The sequence below is a fragment of the Oncorhynchus gorbuscha genome, linkage group LG09, assembly GCF_021184085.1.
Source record: "Oncorhynchus gorbuscha isolate QuinsamMale2020 ecotype Even-year linkage group LG09, OgorEven_v1.0, whole genome shotgun sequence".
NCBI lineage: Eukaryota > Metazoa > Chordata > Actinopteri > Salmoniformes > Salmonidae > Oncorhynchus > Oncorhynchus gorbuscha.
In genome coordinates, this window is record NC_060181.1 from 99,043,992 (window position 1) to 99,062,342 (window position 18,351).

The window sequence follows — 18,351 nt, forward strand, 5'->3', positions numbered from 1 at the left end:
GAAGGGATATTCTGTGTTGTGATCTCCGATTGGCTAAAGGGATGACGGAACATCTCAACATCCTGAAGGGATATTCTGTGTTGTGATCTCCGATTGGCTAAAGGGATGACGGAGCATCTCAACATCCTGAAGGGATATTCTGTGTTGTGATCTCCGATTGGCTAAAGGGATGACGGAACATCTCAACATCCTGAAGGGATATTCTGTGTTGTGATCTCCGATTGGCTAAAGGGATGACGGAACATCTCAACATCCTGAAGGGATATTCTGTGTTGTGATCTCCGATTGGCTAAAGGGATGGGAACATCTCAACATCCTGAAGGGATATTCTGTGTTGTGATCTCCGGAACATCTCAACATCCTGAAGGGATATTCTGTGTTGTGATCTCCGATTGGCTAAAGGGATGACGGAACATCTCAACATCCTGAAGGGATATTCCTGAAGGGATATTCTGTGTTGTGATCTCCGATTGGCTAAAGGGATGATGGAACATCTCAACATCCTGAAGGGATATTCTGTGTTGTGATCTCTGATTGGCTAAAGGGATGACGGAGCTTCTCAAAAGGCTGTGCTATTACAGCTATACTCCCCTGGTAGGAATAAGCAGTCAATGTGGAGGCTATATACAGGGGGTACTGGTACAGAGTCAATGTGGAGGCTATATACAGGGGGTACTGGTACAGAGTCAATGTGGAGGCTATATACAGGGTATTACGGTACTGAGTCAATGTGGAGGCTATATACAGGGTATTACGGTACTGAGTCAATGTGGAGGCTATATACAGGGGGTACCGGTACAGAGTCAATGTGGAGGCTATATACAGGGTGTACCGGTACAGAGTCAATGTGGAGGCTATATACAGGGGGTACTGGTACAGAGTCAATGTGGAGACTATATACAGGGGGTACTGGTACAGAGTCAATGTGGAGGCTATATACAGGGGGTACTGGTACAGAGTCAATGTGGAGACTATATACAGGGTATTACCGTACAGAGTCAATGTGGAGGCTATATACAGGGTATTACCGTACAGAGTCAATGTGGAGGCTATATACAGGGTATTACGGTACTGAGTCAATGTGGAGGCTATATACAGGGGGTACCAGTACAGAGTCAATGTGGAGGCTATATACAGGGTATTACGGTACTGAGTCAACGTGGAGGCTATATACAGGGTGTACCGGTACAGAGTCAATGTGGAGGCTATATACAGGGTATTACGGTACTGAGTCAATGTGGAGGCTATATACAGGGTATTACGGTACTGAGTCAATGTGGAGGCTATATACAGGGTATTACGGTACTGAGTCAATGTGGAGGCTATATACAGGGTATTACGGTACTGAGTCAATGTGGAAGCTATATACAGGGTATTACGGGACTGAGTCAATGTGGAGGCTATATATAGGGGGTACCGGTACAGAGTCAATGTGGAGGCTATATACAGGGGGTATCGGTACAGAGTCAATGTGGAAGCTATATACAGGGGGTACCGGTACAGAGTCAATGTGGAGGCTATATACAGGGGCTATCGGTACAGAGTCAATGTAGAAGCTATATACAGGGGGTATCGGTACAGAGTCAATGTGGAGGCTATATACAGGGGGTACCGGTACAGAGTCAATGTGGAAGCTATATACAGGGTATTACGGTACAGAGTCAATGTGGAGGCTATATACAGGGGGTACCGATACAGAGTCAATGTGTGGGGCACCGGTTAGTCGGGCTAATTGAGGTAATATGTACATATAGGATTAGTTAAAGTGACTATGCATAGATAATAAACAGAGAGTAGCAGCAGCATAAAAGAGGTTTTGGTGGGACACAATGCATAGTCCGGGTAGCATTTGATTACCTGTTCAGGAGTCTAATGGCATGGGGATATAAAAGCTGTTGAGAAGCCTTTTGGTCCTAGACTTGGCGCTCCGGAACCGCTTGCCATGAGGTAGCAGAGTGAACAGTCTATGACTGGGGTGGCTGGGTTCTTTCTCTTGACACTGCCTGGTGTAAAGGTCCTGGGTGGCTTGGCCTTAGCGATGTACTGGCCCGATAATAACAGAGAGTAGCAGCAGTGTAGGGGGGGGATAGTCTACCCTCTAGTGCCTTGTGGCCAGAGGCTGAGCAGTTGCCGTACCAGGCAGTGATGTAACCAGTCGATGTTGCAGCTGTAGAACCTTATGAGGATCTGAGGACCCATGCCAAATCTTTTCAGTCTCCTGAGGGGTAATAGGCTTTGTCTTGCCCTCTTCTCGACTGTCATGGTGTGCTTGGACCATTCTAGTTTGTTGGTAATGTGGACGTCACGTTGAGGGAGAGGTTCAGGACTCTGACCTCCTCCCTGTAGGCTGTCTCGTCGTTGTCGGTGATCAGGCCTACCACAGTTGTGGCATCAAACTTAATGATGGTGTTGGAGTCGTATCTGGCCGTGCAGTCATGAGTGAACAGGGAGTACAGGAGGGAACTGAGCACACACCCCTGAGGGGCCCCTGTCTTGAGGATCAGTGTGGCTGATGTGTTACCTACCCTTACAAACTGCGGGGGTGGCCCATCAGGAAGTCCAGGATCCAGTTGCAGAGGGAGGTGTTTAGTTCCAGGATCCTTACCTTAGTGATGAGCTTTGAGGGCACTATGGTGTTGAACGATGAGCTGTAGTCAATGAATAGCATTCTCACATAGGTGTTCCTTTTGTCCAGGTGTGAAAGGGCAGTGTGGAGTGCAATAGAGATCATCATCTGTGCATCTGTTGGTGCGGTATGCAAATTGTAGTGGGTCTAGGATTGCTGGGATAATGATGTTGATGTGAGCCATGACCAGCCTTTCAATGCATTTCATGGCTACAGATGTGAGTGCTAAGGGTCGGGAGTCATTTTGGCAGGTACCTTAGTGTTCTTGGACACAGGGACTATGGTGATCTGCTTGAAAATGTTGGAATTACCGACTCATACAGGGAGAGGATGAAAATGTCAGTGACCTGCCAGTTGGTCAGCGCATGCTCAGTGTACACGTCCTGGTAATGCGTCCGGCCCTGCGGCCTTTTTTAAAGGTCTTACACACATCGGCGGCTTCTGGTTGGGGTATGTACGTACAGTCTGATGGGGTGTACTCCTCAATGCCATCGTCAGAATCTCGGAACGTATTCCAGTCTGTGCTGCAAAACAGTCCTGTAGTTTAGCATCTGCTTCATCTGACCACCTGTTTATAGACCGAGTCACTGCTGCTTCCTGCTTTAATTTTTGGTTGTAAGCAGGAATCAGAAGGATATAATTATGGTCAGATTTGCCAAATGGAGGGAGAGCTTTGTACGCGTCGCTGTGTTTGGAGTAAAGGTGGTCTAGAGTTTTTCCCTCTGGTTGCACATTTAACATAGAAATGAGGTAGAACTGATTAGCTATAGCTATATTCATGTTGCCAGTTCTCCTCCTTGTAATGATCCACTGTGATCTCAACATTACACAACTGTAAAATGTCTCTCATTTGCAATAACACCAAAACCTTTCAATCTCTCCTTTTACAGTTGTGTAATGTTGAGATGTTAAACTGCCCCCTTTACCCCTCTCGTCCAGGCACCACTCCCCCTATCGGACGCTGGAGCCTGTTCGTCCTCCTGTGGTCCCTAACGACTATGTCCCCAGCCCCATACACAGCATGGCCCAGAAGGAGAGTCCTGTACTCACCACTACAGTTAACCAGCGGACAAACACCTACAGGTACCCCTCCTCTCTCTCTGTGTGTTCTAAAGGTACCCCTCCTCTCTCTGTGTGTGTTCTAAAGGTACCCCTCCTCTCTCTCTGTGTGTTCTAAAGGTACCCCTCCTCTCTCTCTGTGTGTTCTAAAGGTACCCCTCCTCTCTCTCTGTGTGTTCTACAGGTACCCCTCCTCTCTCTCTCTCTCTCTCTCTCTCTCTCTCTCTCTCTCTCTCTCTCTCTCTCTCTCTCTCTCTCTCTCTCTCTCTCTCTCTCTCTCTCTCTCTCTCTCTCTCTCTCTCTCTCTCTCTGTTCTAAAGGTACCCCTCCTCTCTCTCTCTCCCCTCCTCTAAAGGTACCCCTCCTCTCTCTGTGTGTTCTAAAGGTACCCCTCCTCTCTCTCTGTGTGTTCTAAAGGTACCCCTCCTCTCTCTCTGTGTGTTCTAAAGGTACCCCTCCTCTCTCTGTGTGTTCTAAAGGTACCCCTCCTCTCTCTCTGTGTGTTCTAAAGGTACCCCTCCTCTCTCTCTGTGTGTTCTAAAGGTACCCCTCCTCTCTCTCTGTGTGTTCTAAAGGTACCCCTCCTCTCTCTCTGTGTGTTCTAAAGGTACCCCTCCTCTCTCTGTGTGTTCTAAAGGTACCCCTCCTCTCTCTCTGTGTGTTCTAAAGGTACCCCTCCTCTCTCTCTGTGTGTTCTAAAGGTACCCCTCCTCTCTCTCTGTGTGTTCTAAAGGTACCCCTCCTCTCTCTCTGTGTGTTCTAAAGGTACCCCTCCTCTCTCTAAAGGTACTGTGTGTTCTAAAGGTACCCCTCCTCTCTCTCTGTGTGTTCTAAAGGTACCCCTCCTCTCTCTCTGTGTGTTCTAAAGGTACCCCTCCTCTCTCTCTGTGTGTTCTAAAGTGTGTGTTCTGTGTGTTCTAAAGGTACCCCTCCTCTCTCTCTGTGTGTTCTAAAGGTACCCCTCTGTGTGTCTAAAGTGTTCTCTCTCTGTGTTCTAAAGGTACCCCCTCCTCTCTCTCTCTCTGTGTTCTAAAGGTACCCCTCCTCTCTCTGTGTGTTCTAAGGTACCCCTCCTCTGTGTGTTCTCTCTGTGTGTTCTAAAGGTACTCCCTCCTCTCTCTCTGTGTGTTCTAAAGGTACCCCTCCTCTCTCTCTGTGTGTTCTAAAGGTACCCCTCCTCTCTCTAAAGGTACCCCTCTGTGTGTTCTAAAGGTACCCCTCCTCTCTCTCTGTTCTAAAGTGTTCTCCCCTCTCTCTCTCTGTGTGTTCTAAAGGTACCCCTCCTCTCTCTCTGTGTGTTCTAAAGGTACCCCTCCTCTCTCTCTGTGTGTTCTAAAGGTACCCCTCCTCTCTCTCTGTGTGTTCTAAAGGTACCCCTCCTCTCTCTCTGTGTGTTCTAAAGGTACCCCTCCTCTCTCTCTGTGTGTTCTAAAGGTACCCCTCCTCTCTCTCTAAAGTGTGTGTTCTAAAGGTACCCCTCCTCTCTCTCTGTGTGTTCTAAAGTGTACCCCTCCTCTCTCTCTGTGTGTTCTAAAGGTACCCCTCCTCTCTCTCTGTGTGTTCTAAAGGTACCCCTCCTCTCTCTCTGTGTGTTCTAAAGGTACCCCTCCTCTCTCCCTAAAGGTACCCCTCCTCTCTCTCTGTGTGTTCTAAAGGTACCCCTCCTCTCTCTCTGTGTGTTCTAAAGGTACCCCTCCTCTCTCTCTCTAAGGTACCCCTCCTCTCTCTCTCTCTCTCTGGTTCTACTGTGTGTTCTAAAGGTACCCCTCCTCTCTCTCTGTGTGTTCTAAGGTAGGTTCTACCCCTCCTCTCTCTCTGTGTGTTCTAAAGGTACCCCTCCTCTCTCTCTGTGTGTTCTAAAGGTACCCCTCCTCTCTCTCTGTGTGTTCTAAAGGTACCCCTCCTCTCTCTCTGTGTGTTCTAAAGGTACCCCTCCTCTCTCTCTGTGTGTTCTAAAGGTACCCCTCCTCTCTCTCTGTGTGTTCTAAAGGTCCCTCCTCTCTCTCTGTGTGTTCTAAAGGTCCTCTCTCTCTCTGTGTGTTCTAAAGGTACCCCTCCTCTCTCTCTGTGTGTTCTACAGGTACCCCTCCTCTCTCTCTGTGTGTTCTAAAGGTACCCCTCCTCTCTCTCTCTAAAGTCTGTGTTCTAAAGGTACCCCTCCTCTCTCTGTGTGTTCTCTCTCTCTCTCTCTGTGTGTTCTAAAGGTACCCCTCCTCTCTCTCTGTGTGTTCTAGGTACCCCTCCTCTCTGTGTGTTCTCTCTCTCTCTGTGTGTTCTAAAGGTACCCCTCTCTCTCTGTGTGTTCTCCCCTCCTCTCTCTCTAAAGGTACTCCTCTCTCTCTGTGTGTTCTGTGTTCTACAGGTACCCCTCCTCTCTCTCTGTGTGTTCTCTCTCCTCTCTCTCTCTCTCTCTCTCTCTCTCTCTCTCTCTCTCCCCTCCTCTCTCTCTGTGTTCTAAAGGTACCCCTCCTCTCTCTCTCTCTCTCTCTCTCTCCTCTCTCTCCCTCTCTCTCTCTGCTGTGTTCTACAGGTACCCCTCCTCTCTCTGTGTGTTCTCCCCTCTCTCTCTCTCTCTCTCTCTCTCTCTCTCTCTCTCTCTCTCTCTGTGTGTTCTAAAGGTACCCCTCCTCTGTGTCTACAGGTACCCCTCCTCTCTCTCTGTGTGTTCTAGCTCTCTCTCTCTCTCTCTCTCTCTCTCTCTCTCTCTCTCTCTCTCTACAGGTACCCCTCTCTCTCTCTCTCTCTCTCTCTCTCTCTCTCTCTCTCTCTGTGTTCTACAGGTACCCCTCCTCTCTCTCTCGCTGTGTTCTACAGGTACCCCTCCTCTCTCTCTCTCTCTCTCTCACTGTGTTCTACAGGTACCCCTCCTCTCTCTCCTCTCTCTCTCTCTCTCTCTCTCTCTCTCTCTCTCTGTGTTCTACAGGTACCCCTCCTCTCTCTCTCTCTCTCTCTCTCTCTCTCTCTCTCTCGCTGTGTTCTACAGGTACCCCTCCTCTCTCTCTCTCTCTCTCTCTCTCTCTCTCTCTCTCTCTCTCTCTCTCTCTCTCTCTCGCTGTGTTCTACAGGTACCCCTCCTCTCTCTCTCTCTCTCTCTCTCTCTCTCTCTCTCTCTCTCTCTCTCTCTCTCTCTCTCTCTGTGTTCTACAGGTACCCTCTCTCTCTCTCTCTCTCTCCTCTCTCTCTCTCTCTCTCTCGCTGTGTTCTACAGGTACCCCCCTCTCTCTCTCTCTCGCTCTCTTTTCTCCCCTCTTCTCTCCCCTCTCTCTCTCTCTCTCGCTGTGTTTCTACAGGTACCCCTCCTCTCTCTCTCTCTCTCTCTCTCTCTCGCTGTGTTCTACAGGTACCCCTCCTCTCTCTCCTCTCTCTCTCTCTCTCTGTGTTCTACAGGTACCCCTCCTCTCTCTCTCTCTCTCTCTCTCTCTCTCTCTCTCTCTCTCTCTCTCTCTGTTCTACAGGTACCCCTCCTCTCTCTCTCTCAATTCAATTCAATTCAAGGGCTTTATTGGCATGGGAAACATGTGTTAACATTGCCAAAGCAAGTGAGGTAGACAACATACAAAGTGAATATATAAAGTGAAAAACAACAAAAATTAACAGTAAACATTACACATACAACAGTTTCAAAACAGTAAAGACATTACAAATGTCATATTATTTATATATATATATATATATACAATGTACAAATAGTTAAAGGACACAAGATAGAATAAATAAGCATAAATATGGGTTGTATTTACAATGGTGTTTGTCCTTCACTGGTTGCCCTTTTCTCGTGGCAACAGGTCACAGATCTTGCTGCTGTGATGGCACACTGTGGAATTTCACCCAGTAGATATGGGAGTTTTTCAAAATTGGATATGTTTTCGAATTCTTTGTGGATCTGTGTGATCTGGGGGAAATATGTCTCTCTAATATGGTCATACATTGGACAGGAGGTTAGGAAGTGCAGCTCAGTTTCCACCTCATTTTATGGGCAGTGAGCACATAGCCTGTCTTCTCTTGAGAGCCATGTCTGCCTACGGCGGCCTTTCTCAATAGCAAGGCTATGCTCACTGAGTCTGTACATAGTCAAAGCTTTCCTTAATTTTGGGTCAGTCACGGTGGTCAGGTATTCTGCCGCTGTGTACTCTCTGTGTAGGGCCAAATAGCATTCTAGTTTGCTCTCTCTCTGTGTGTTCTACAGGTACCCCTCCTCTCTCTCTCTCTCTCTCTCTCTCTCTCTCTGTGTGTTCTACAGGTACCCCTCCTCTCTCTCTCTCTCTCTCTCTGTGTGTTCTACAGGTACCCCTCCTCTCTCTCTCTCTCTCTCTGTGTGTTCTACAGGTACCCCTCCTCTCTCTCTCTCTCTCTCTGTGTGTTCTACAGGTACCCCTCCTCTCTCTCTCTCTCTCTCTCTCTGTGTGTTCTACAGGTACCCCTCCTCCTCTCTCTTTCTCTTTCTCTCCCTCCCCCATCTCTCTCCCCCCCCCCCGTCTCTCTCTCTCTCCCTCCCCCGTCTCTCTCTCTCTCCTCCCTCCCCGTCTCTCTCTCTCTCTCTCTCTCTCTCTCCCCTCTCTCTCTCTCTCTCTCTCTCTCTCTCTCTCTCTCTCTCTCTCTCTCTCTCTCTCTCTCTCTCTCTCTCTCTCTCTCTCTCTCTAGACTGAGACATGGTTATAGATGTGATCATAGACCACTAAAAGTGTATTTAATCATTAGTTACTACTCTCATTAATTGTTTTATTGAACCTTTATTTAACATGTCAGTTGAGAACAAATTATTATTTACAATGACGGCGCTACCCGGTGGGACTCCCAATCACGGCCGGATGTGATACTGCCTGGATTCGAACCAGGGACTGTAGTGATGCCTCTTGCACTGAGATGCTGTGCCTTAGACCTCTGTATTTTATGATGCTACCTTATAAATATATTTATAGGCCTCTCTGAGACAGAGATGTATGGTCTTTATAGCCCTTGGGAGTCCCTTCTGCGTTCTTCTTATCTTGCTGAGAAGAATGCAGGACCCCATCTCAAAAACAGGGTCCTTGGAGCTGGATCGCCCGATGTATTGTTCAAAGGATGCAGTTGAATGGCACCACCCAGGAGGATCTGGTGGAATATGACCTGTCCTGCTGAATGACGGATGACTACTGAGCCATGAAGAAGTGCTGACTGGCTGCTAGAATCACTTTTCCCAGCCTTTCAACAGAAACCTGAACACTGAGGGCTCTGAGACCAGAAAGACTCCTGCCTCATCTATTCCTCAAACTTTTTTTTTCTCCTTCGTTTTTCTTTTGAAGTGACTTCACTGCTGAGTTTATATGAGGTGGCTCTGTGAACCCCCCCAGTCTTGGGCTGTGTATTAAATGGCACCCTCTTCTCTATTTAGTGCACTACGTTTTACCTGGGCCCATAGAGACCTATAGGGCTCTGGTCAAATGTAGTGCACTATATAGGGAATAGGGTGCCATTTTGGGACTCAAGTCTCTGTCTCCTGCTGTATACTGTGTCAGCCTTTTCAGTACTCTCCAGAGGGCCAACCTGCTCAGAGAGCTTTAGGAGCTCAGAGAATTCACTGGAAAGAAATGGAGATTTAGATTTTTCTCAGCATAGTCCAAGTCCACCCACACAGTCAATCTTGATATCTGGCTGTTGTAACTATGCCTTGGACCGGAGGAGAGCGTGCCATATCACCTCCTATTCCCATCTGCCTCAGAGAGAATTATGTCACTGAACATCTTGAACAGATGACGAATGCAGTGGCGTTAGAAGCTACCCTACCCTACCCTATCCTACACTACACTACACTACACTACACTACACTACACTACACTACACTACCCTACCCTACCCTACCCTACCCTACCCTACCCTATCCTACCCTATCCTACCCTACCCTACCCTACCCTACCCTACCCTACCCTACACTACCCTACCCTACCCTACCCTACACTACCCTACACTACCCTACCCCTACCCTACACTACACTACACTACCCTACCCCTACCCTACCCTACACTACCCTACCCCTACCCTACCCTACACTACCCTACCCTACACTACCCTACACTACCCTACCCCTACCCTACCCTACACCACCCTACCCTACCCTACCCGATCCTACCCTATCCTACCCTACCCTACCCTATCCTACCCTACCCTACCCTACCCTATCCTACCCTATCCTACCCTACCCTACCCTACCCTACCCTACCCTACCCTACCCTACACTACCCTACCCTACCCTACCCTACACTACCCTACCCTACCCTACCCTGCCCTACCTACCCTACCCTACCCCCTACCCTACCCCACCCTACCCTACACTACCCTACCCTACCCCACCATACCCTACACTACCCTATCCTACCCTACCCTACACTACCCTACACTACCCTACCCCTACCCTACCCTACCCTACCCTACCCTACCCTACCCTACCCTACACTACCCTACCCTAAACGACCCTACCCTACACTACCCTACCCTACCCTTCCCTACCCTACCCTACCCTGAGGCTGAGAAACCCTCCTGACTGAGGATAGAGCTGTAGAGGCCTATCCTCCTGACTGTAGAGGCCTATCCTCCTGACTGTAGAGGCCTATCCTCCTGACTGTAGAGGCCTATCCTCCTGACTGTAGAGGCCTATCCTCCTGACTGTAGAGGCCTATCCTCCTGACTGTAGAGGCCTATCCTCCTGACTGTAGAGGCCTATCCTCCTGACTGTTGAGGCCTATCCTCCGGACTGTAGAGGCCTATCCTCCTGACTGTAGAGGCCTATCCTCCTGACTGTAGAGGCCTATCCTCCTGACTGTTGAGGCCTATCCTCCTGACTGTAGAGGCCTATCCTGACTGTAGAGGCCTATCCTCCTGACTGTAGAGGCCTATCCTCCTGACTGTAGAGGCCTATCCTCCTGACTGTAGAGGCCTATCCTCCTGACTGTAGAGGCCTATCCTCCTGACTGTTGAGGCCTATCCTCCTGACTGTAGAGGCCTATCCTCCTGACTGTAGAGGCCTATCCTCCTGACTGTAGAGGCCTATCCTCCTGACTGTAGAGGCCTATCCTCCTGACTGTAGAGGCCTATCCTCCTGACTGTAGAGGCCTATCCTCCTGACTGTAGAGGCCTATCCTCCTGACTGTAGAGGCCTATCCTCCTGACTGTAGAGGCCTATCCTCCTGACTGTAGAGGCCTATCCTCCTGACTGTAGAGGCCTATCCTCCTGACTGTAGAGGCCTATCCTCCTGACTGTAGAGGCCTATCCTCCTGACTGAAGAGGCCTATCCTCCTGACTGTAGAGGCCACCAATGGTCCCAGGTCTCTATTGCTAAGTCAGAGTCACCAATGGTCCCAGGTCTCTATTGCTAAGTCCGAGTCACCAATGGTCCCAGGTCTCTAATGCTAAGTCCGAGTCACCAATGGTCCCAGGTCTCTATTGCTAAGTCCGAGTCACCAATGGTCCCAGGTCTCTAATGCTAAGTCCGAGTCACCAATGGTCCCAGGTCTCTATTGCTAAGTCCGAGTCACCAATGGTCCCAGGTCTCTAATGCTAAGTCCGAGTCACCAATGGTCCCAGGTCTCTATTGCTAAGTCAGAGTCACCAATGGTCCCAGGTCTCTATTGCTAAGTCTATTGCTCGTACTGTTGGCTCGCTGGCTCGTACTGTCGGCTCATACTGTCGGCTCGCTGGCTCGTACTGTCGGCTCGCACTGTCGGCTCGCTGGCTCGTACTGTCGGCTCGCTGGCTCGTACTGTCGGCTCGCTGGCTCGCACTGTTGGCTCGCTGGCTCGCTGGCTCGTACTGACGGCTCGTACTGTCGGCACGTACTGCCAGCTCGCTGGCTCGTACTGTCGGCCCTCCGGCTCATACTGCCTGCCCGCCGGCTCATACTGTTGATCCGCCGGCTCGTACTGTCGGCTCGCCGGCTCGTACCGTACTGTCGGCTCGCCGGCTCGTACTGTCGGCTCGCCGGCTCGTACCGTACTGTCGGCTCGCCGGCTCGTACTGTCGGCTCGCCGGCTCGTACTGTCGGCACGCACTGTCGGCTCGCTGGCTAGTACTGTTGGCTCGCCGGCTCGTACTGTTGGCTCGCTGGCTCGTACTGTTGGCTCGCTGGCTCGTACTGTCGGCTCGTACTGTTGGCTCGCTGGCTCGTACTGTCGGCTTGCTGGCTCGTACTGTCGGCTCGCTGGCTCGTACTGTCGGCTCGCACTGTTGGCTCGCACTGTCGGCTTGCTGGCTCGTACTGTCGGCTTGCTGGCTCGTACTGTCGGCTCGCTGGCTCGTACTGTCGGCTCGCACTGTTGGCTCGCACTGTCGGCTTGCTGGCTCGTACTGTCGGCTCGCTGGCTCGTACTGTTGGCTCTCTGGCTCGTACTGTCGGCTCGCACTGTTGGCTCGCACTGTCGGCTCGCTGGCTCGTACTGTCGGCTCTCTGGCTCGTACTGTCGGCTCGCTGGCTCGTACTGTTGGCTCGTACTGTTGGTTCGCTGGCTAGTACTGTCGGCTCACTGGCTCGTACTGCCGGTTAGCTGGCTCGTACTGTCGGCTCGCTGGCTCGTACTGTCGGCTCACTGGCTCGTACTGTCGGCTCGTACTGTCGGCTCACTGGCTCGTACTGTCGGCTCGTACTGTCGGCTCGCTGGCTCGTACTGTCGGCTCGCTGGCTCGTACTGTTGGGTCGTACTGTCGGGTCGTACTGTCGGCTCGCTGGCTCGTACTGTCGGCTCGCTGGCGCGTACTGTCGGCTCGTACTGTCGGCTCGCTGGCTAGTACTGTCGGCTCGTACTGTTGGCTCGCACTGTCGTCCCGTACTGTTGGCTCGCTGGCTCGTACTGTCGGCTCGTACTGTCGGCATGTACTGCCGGCTCGTACTGTCGGCTCGTTGGCTCGTACTGTCGGCTCGTACTGTCGGGTCGTACTGTCGGCTCGCTGGCTCGTACTGTCGGCTCGCTGGCTCGTACTGTCGGCTCGTACTGTCGGCTCGTACTGTCGGCTCGTACTGTCGGCTCGTACTGTCGGCTCGCTGGCTAGTACTGTCGGCTCGTACTGTCGGCTCGCTGGCTCGTACTGTCGGCTCGCTGGCTCGTACTGTCGGCTCGTACTGTCGGCTCGCCGGCTCGTACTGTTGGCTCGCTGGCTCGTACTGTTGGCTCGTACTGTCGGCTCGCTGGCTCGTACTGTTGGCTCGCTGGCTCATACTGTCGGCTCGCTGGCTCGTACTGTCGGCACGCACTGTCGGCTCGCTGGCTCGTACTGTCGGCTCGCTGGCTCGTACTGTCGGCTCGCTGGCTCGTACTGTCGGCTCGTACTGTCGGCTCGCTGGCTCGTACTGTAGGCTCGCTGGCTCGTACTGTAGGCTCGCTGGCTCGTACTGTTGGCTCGCTGGCTCGTACTGTTGGCTCATACTGTCGGCTCGCTGGCTCGTACTGTCGGCTCGCACTGTCTGCTCGCTGGCTCGTACTGTCGGCTCGCTGGCTCGTACTGTCTGCTCGCTGGCTCGTACTGTTGGCTCGCTGTCGGCTCGCTGGCTGTCGGCTCGCTGGCTCATACTGTCGGCTCGCTGGCTCGTACTGTCGGCACGCACTGTCGGCTCGCTGGCTCGTACTGTCGGCTCGCTGGCTCGTACTGTTGGCTCGCTGGCTCGTACTGTTGGCTCGCTGGCTCGTACTGTCGGCTCGCTGGCTCGTACTGTCGGCTCGCACTGTCTGCTCGCTGGCTCGTACTGTCTGCTCGCTGGCTCGTACTGTCTGCTCGCTGGCTCGTACTGTCTGCTCGCTGGCTCGTACTGTCTGCTCGCTGGCTCGTACTGTCTGCTCGCTGGCTCGTACTGTCTGCTCGCTGGCTCGTACTGTCGGCTCGCTGTCTCGCACTGTCGGCTCGTACTGTCGGCTCGTACTGTCAGCTCGTACTGTCGGCTCGTACTGTCGGCTCGCTGGCTCGTACTGTCGGCTCGTACTGTCGGCTCGTACTGTTGGCTCGTACTGCCGGCTCGCTGGCTCGTACTGTCGGCCCGCCGGCTCGTACTGTCGGCTCGTACTGTCGGCTCGCTGGCTCGTACTGTCGGCTCGCTGGCTCGTACTGTCGGCTCGCTGGCTCGTACTGTCGGCTCGCTGGCTCGTACTGTCGGCTCGCAGGCTCGTACTGTCGGCTCGCTGGCTCGTACTGTCGGCTCGCTGGCTGTCGGCTCGCTGGCTCGTACTGTCGGCTCGTACTGTCGGCTCGCTGGCTCGTACTGTCGGCTCGCTGGCTCGTACTGTCGGCTCGCTGGCTCGTACTGTCGGCTCGCCGGCTCGTACTGTCGGCACGCACTGTCGGCTCGCTGGCTAGTACTGTTGGCTCGCCGGCTCGTACTGTCGGCTTGCTGGCTCGTACTGTTGGCTCGCTGGCTCGTATTGTCGGCTCGTACTGTCGGCTCGCTGGCTCGTACTGTCGGCTCGCTGGCTCGTACTGTCGGCTTGCTGGCTCGTACTGTCGGCTCGCTGGCTCGTACTGTCGGCTCGCTGGCTCGTGGCTCGTACTGTCGGCTCGCTGGCTCGCACTGTCGGCTCGGCTCGCACTGTTGGCTCGCACTGTTGGCTCGCACTGTTGGCTCGCACTGTCGGCTCGCTGGCTCGCACTGTCGGCTCGCACTGTTGGCTCGTACTGTCGGCTTGCTGGCTCGTACTGTCGGCTCGCCGGCTCGTACTGTCGGCTCATACTGTCGGCTTGCAGGCTCGTACTGTCGGCTTGCTGGCTCGTACTGTCGGCTCGCCGGCTCGTACTGTCGGCTCGCCGGCTCGTACTGTCGGCTCGCCGGCTCGTACTGTCGGCTCGCCGGCTCGTACTGTCGGCTCGCCGGCTCGTACTGTCGGCTCGTACTGTCGGCTCGCTGGCTCGTACTGTCGGCTTGCTGGCTCGTACTGTTGGCTCGTACTGTCGGCTCGCTGGCTCGCACCGTTGGCTCGCACTGTTGGCTCGTACTGTCGGCTTGCTGGCTCGTACTGTCGGCTCGCCGGCTCATACTGTCGGCTCGTACTGTCGGCTTGCAGGCTCGTACTGTTGGCTTGCTGGCTCGTACTGTCGGCTCGCCGGCTCGTACTGTCGGTTCGCTGGCTCGTACTGTCGGCTCGCTGGCTCGTACTGTCGGCTCGTACTGTCGGCTTGCTGGCTCGTACTGTCGGCTCGTACTGTCGGCTCGCTGGCTCGTACTGTCGGCTCGTACTGTCGGCTCGCTGGCTCGTACTGTCGGCTCTAACTGTCGGCTTGCTGGCTCGATGCTCGTCTGTTGCTCTATTGATTTGGCTCAGGTTTGGTAGAAGAAATCTGCCCATCAACAACTAGTGGTGGGCGGGCTTTTATGGGAGCGTTGAAGTAACGCAAAGATTTTCCGGTATGCGGGATACCTGACGAGACTACGTCGGCGAGTGGATGAACCGCCGCTACTCTCAGTTCTATTGGCAAACGTGCAATCACTGGAGAATAAACTGGACGAGCTCTGATCGAGACTATCCTATCAACGGGACCTGAAGAACTGTAGTATCACTTTATGTTTCACTGAGTCATGGCTGTACAAGGACACAGTCGCTGTAAATGAGAATGTGTTCTCAGTCAACTTACCTGGTCAGAATAAGGGTTAAACAAAAGGACAAATCTGGTTTATTTGTTTATACATTGGCAGGACAGAAGGGTAAAAGCTCAGGGGAGAGGGCGGAGTCTCTAAATAACAGCTGGTGCACGATCTCTAATCTTAGGTTCTGCTCGCCTGAGTTACAATACCTTATGATATGCTGTCGACCAAACAGAAATCCGCCTCATTTTCACCAGCATTTTCACCTGTGCAACAAGAGGTGTGAACTAGATCACCTTTACTACACACAGACACACATAAAACTCTAGATCACCTTTACTCCACACACAGAAATGCATACAACGCCTACAAAACAGGAAGTACCAGCGACGTGCTCAATACAGAAGTGGTCCGACGAAGCGGATGCTAAACTACAGGACTGTTTCCCTATCACAGAATGGAATATGATCAGACTAGCACAGAATGGAATATGATCAGACTATCACAGAATGGAATATGATCAGACTATCACAGAATGGAATATGATCAGACTATCACAGAATGGAATATGATCAGACTATCACAGAATGGAATATGATCAGACTATCACAGAATGGAATATGATCAGACTATCACAGAATGGAATATGATCAGACTATCACAGAATGGAATATGATCAGACTAGCACAGAATGGAATATGATCAGACTATCACAGAATGGAATATGATCAGACTATCACAGAATGGAATATGATCAGACTATCACAGAATGGAATATGATCAGACAAGCACAGAATGGAATATGATCAGACTAGAAGAATGGAATATGATCAGACTAGCACAGAATGGAATATGATCAGACTAGCACAGAATGGAATATGATCAGACTAGCACAGAATGGAATATGATCAGACTATCACAGAATGGAATATGATCAGACTATCACAGAATGGAATATGATCAGACTATCACAGAATGGAATATGATCAGACTATCACAGAATGGAATATGATCAGACTATCACAGAATGGAATATGATCAGACTATCACAGAATGGAATATGATCAGACTATCACAGAATGGAATATGATCAGACTATCACAGAATGGAATATGATCAGACTATCACAGAATGGAATATGATCAGACTATCACAGAATGGAATATGATCAGACTAGCACAGAATGGAATATGATCAGACTAGCACAGAATGGAATATGATCAGACTATCACAGAATGGAATATGATCAGACTATCACAGAATGGAATATGATCAGACTATCACAGAATGGAATATGATCAGACAAGCACAGAATGGAATATGATCAGACTAGCACAGAATGGAATATGATCAGACTATCACAGAATGGAATATGATCAGACTAGCACAGAATGGAATATGATCAGACTATCACAGAATGGAATATGATCAGACTATCACAGAATGGAATATGATCAGACTATCACAGAATGGAATATGATCAGACTATCACAGAATGGAATATGATCAGACTATCACAGAATGGAATATGATCAGACTATCACAGAATGGAATATGATCAGACTATCACAGAATGGAATATGATCAGACTATCACAGAATGGAATATGATCAGACTATCACAGAATGGAATATGATCAGACTATCACAGAATGGAATATGATCAGACTATCACAGAATGGAATATGATCAGACTATCACAGAATGGAATATGATCAGACTAGCACAGAATGGAATATGATCAGACTATCACAGAATGGAATATGATCAGACTATCACAGAATGGAATGTGATCAGACTAGCACAGAATGGAATATGATCAGACTATCACAGAATGGAATATGATCAGACTATCACAGAATGGAATGTGATCAGACTAGCACAGAATGGAATATGATCAGACTATCACAGAATGGAATATGATCAGACTATCACAGAATGGAATATGATCAGACTATCACAGAATGGAATATGATCAGACTATCACAGACTGGAATATGATCAGACTAGCACAGACTGGAATATGTTCTGGGATGTTACCGATGTTATTGAGGAGTATGCCACAGTCACCGGCTTCATTAATAAGTGCATCGACGACGTTGTCGCCACAGTGATCGTACGTACATTTCCCAAACAGAAGCAATGGATTATAGGCAACATCCGCACTGAGCTAAAGAGCTGCCGTTTTCAAGGAGTGGGACACAAATCCGGAAGCTTACAAGAAATCCTGCTACTCCCTCAGACGAATCCTAAAACAGGCAAAGCATCAATACGGGACTCAGATTGAATCCTACTACACCTGCCCCTCTCTCTCTCTCTGCTCTGGTGTTTTTCGGATGTGGCAGGGCTTTCAAACTACTACGGATTACAAAGGGAAACCCAGCCGTGAGCAGCCCAGTGACCCGAGCCTAACAGAGCTAAATGCCTTTTATGCTGGCTTCGAGGTAAGCAACACCGAATCATGCATGAGAGCACCAGCTGTTCCGGACGACTGTGTGATCACACACACGGTAGCCGATGTGAGTAAGACCTTTACACAGGACGAGTACTGACCAGCTGGCAAGTGACTTTTTCAACCTCCCTGACCCAGTCTGTAATACCAACATGTTTGAAGCAGACCATCAGTCCCTGTGTCCAAGAACACCAAGGTAACCTGTCTAAATGACTATTGCGCCGTAGCACTCACATCTGTAGCCATGAAAGGCTGGTCATGGCTCAAATCAACATCATTATCCCAGCAATCCTAGACCCACTCCAATTTACATACCGCCCCAACAGATGCACAGATGATGCAATCTCTATTGCACTCCACACTGCCCTTTCCCACCTGGACAAAAGGAACACCTATGTGAGAATGCTGTTCATTGACTACAGCTCAGCGGTCAACACCATGGTGCCCTCAAAGCTCATCACTAAGCTAAGGACCCTGGGCTGCCTCAACGATGCAGTTCATTAGTCAATAACAATCAGGTCTAGTCAGACTAACACTAGAAGTAATAAGAGGTAGTATGCATAGTACTACATAGTACTAAATCAAATCAAAGTTTATTTGTCACGTGCACCGAATTCAACAGGTGTGAACTTACAGTGAAATGCTTACTTACAGGCTCTAACCAACAGTACAAAAAATGTATT

The 18,351-nt window shown here is 50.6% G+C and overlaps 1 protein-coding gene across 4 annotated transcripts in view; it reads left to right on the plus strand.

Annotated features, from left to right (window-relative positions):
* Positions 1-18,351, plus strand: part of LOC124044312 (abl interactor 2-like) — an 80,249-nt gene that overhangs the window by 40,386 nt on the left and 21,512 nt on the right. For all 4 annotated transcript variants that reach the window (XM_046363968.1, XM_046363971.1, XM_046363969.1 and 1 more), the window contains one exon: positions 3,566-3,709. In XM_046363968.1, the coding sequence (XP_046219924.1) occupies positions 3,566-3,709 (144 nt within the window). The remainder of the gene's footprint in view (positions 1-3,565; positions 3,710-18,351) is intronic.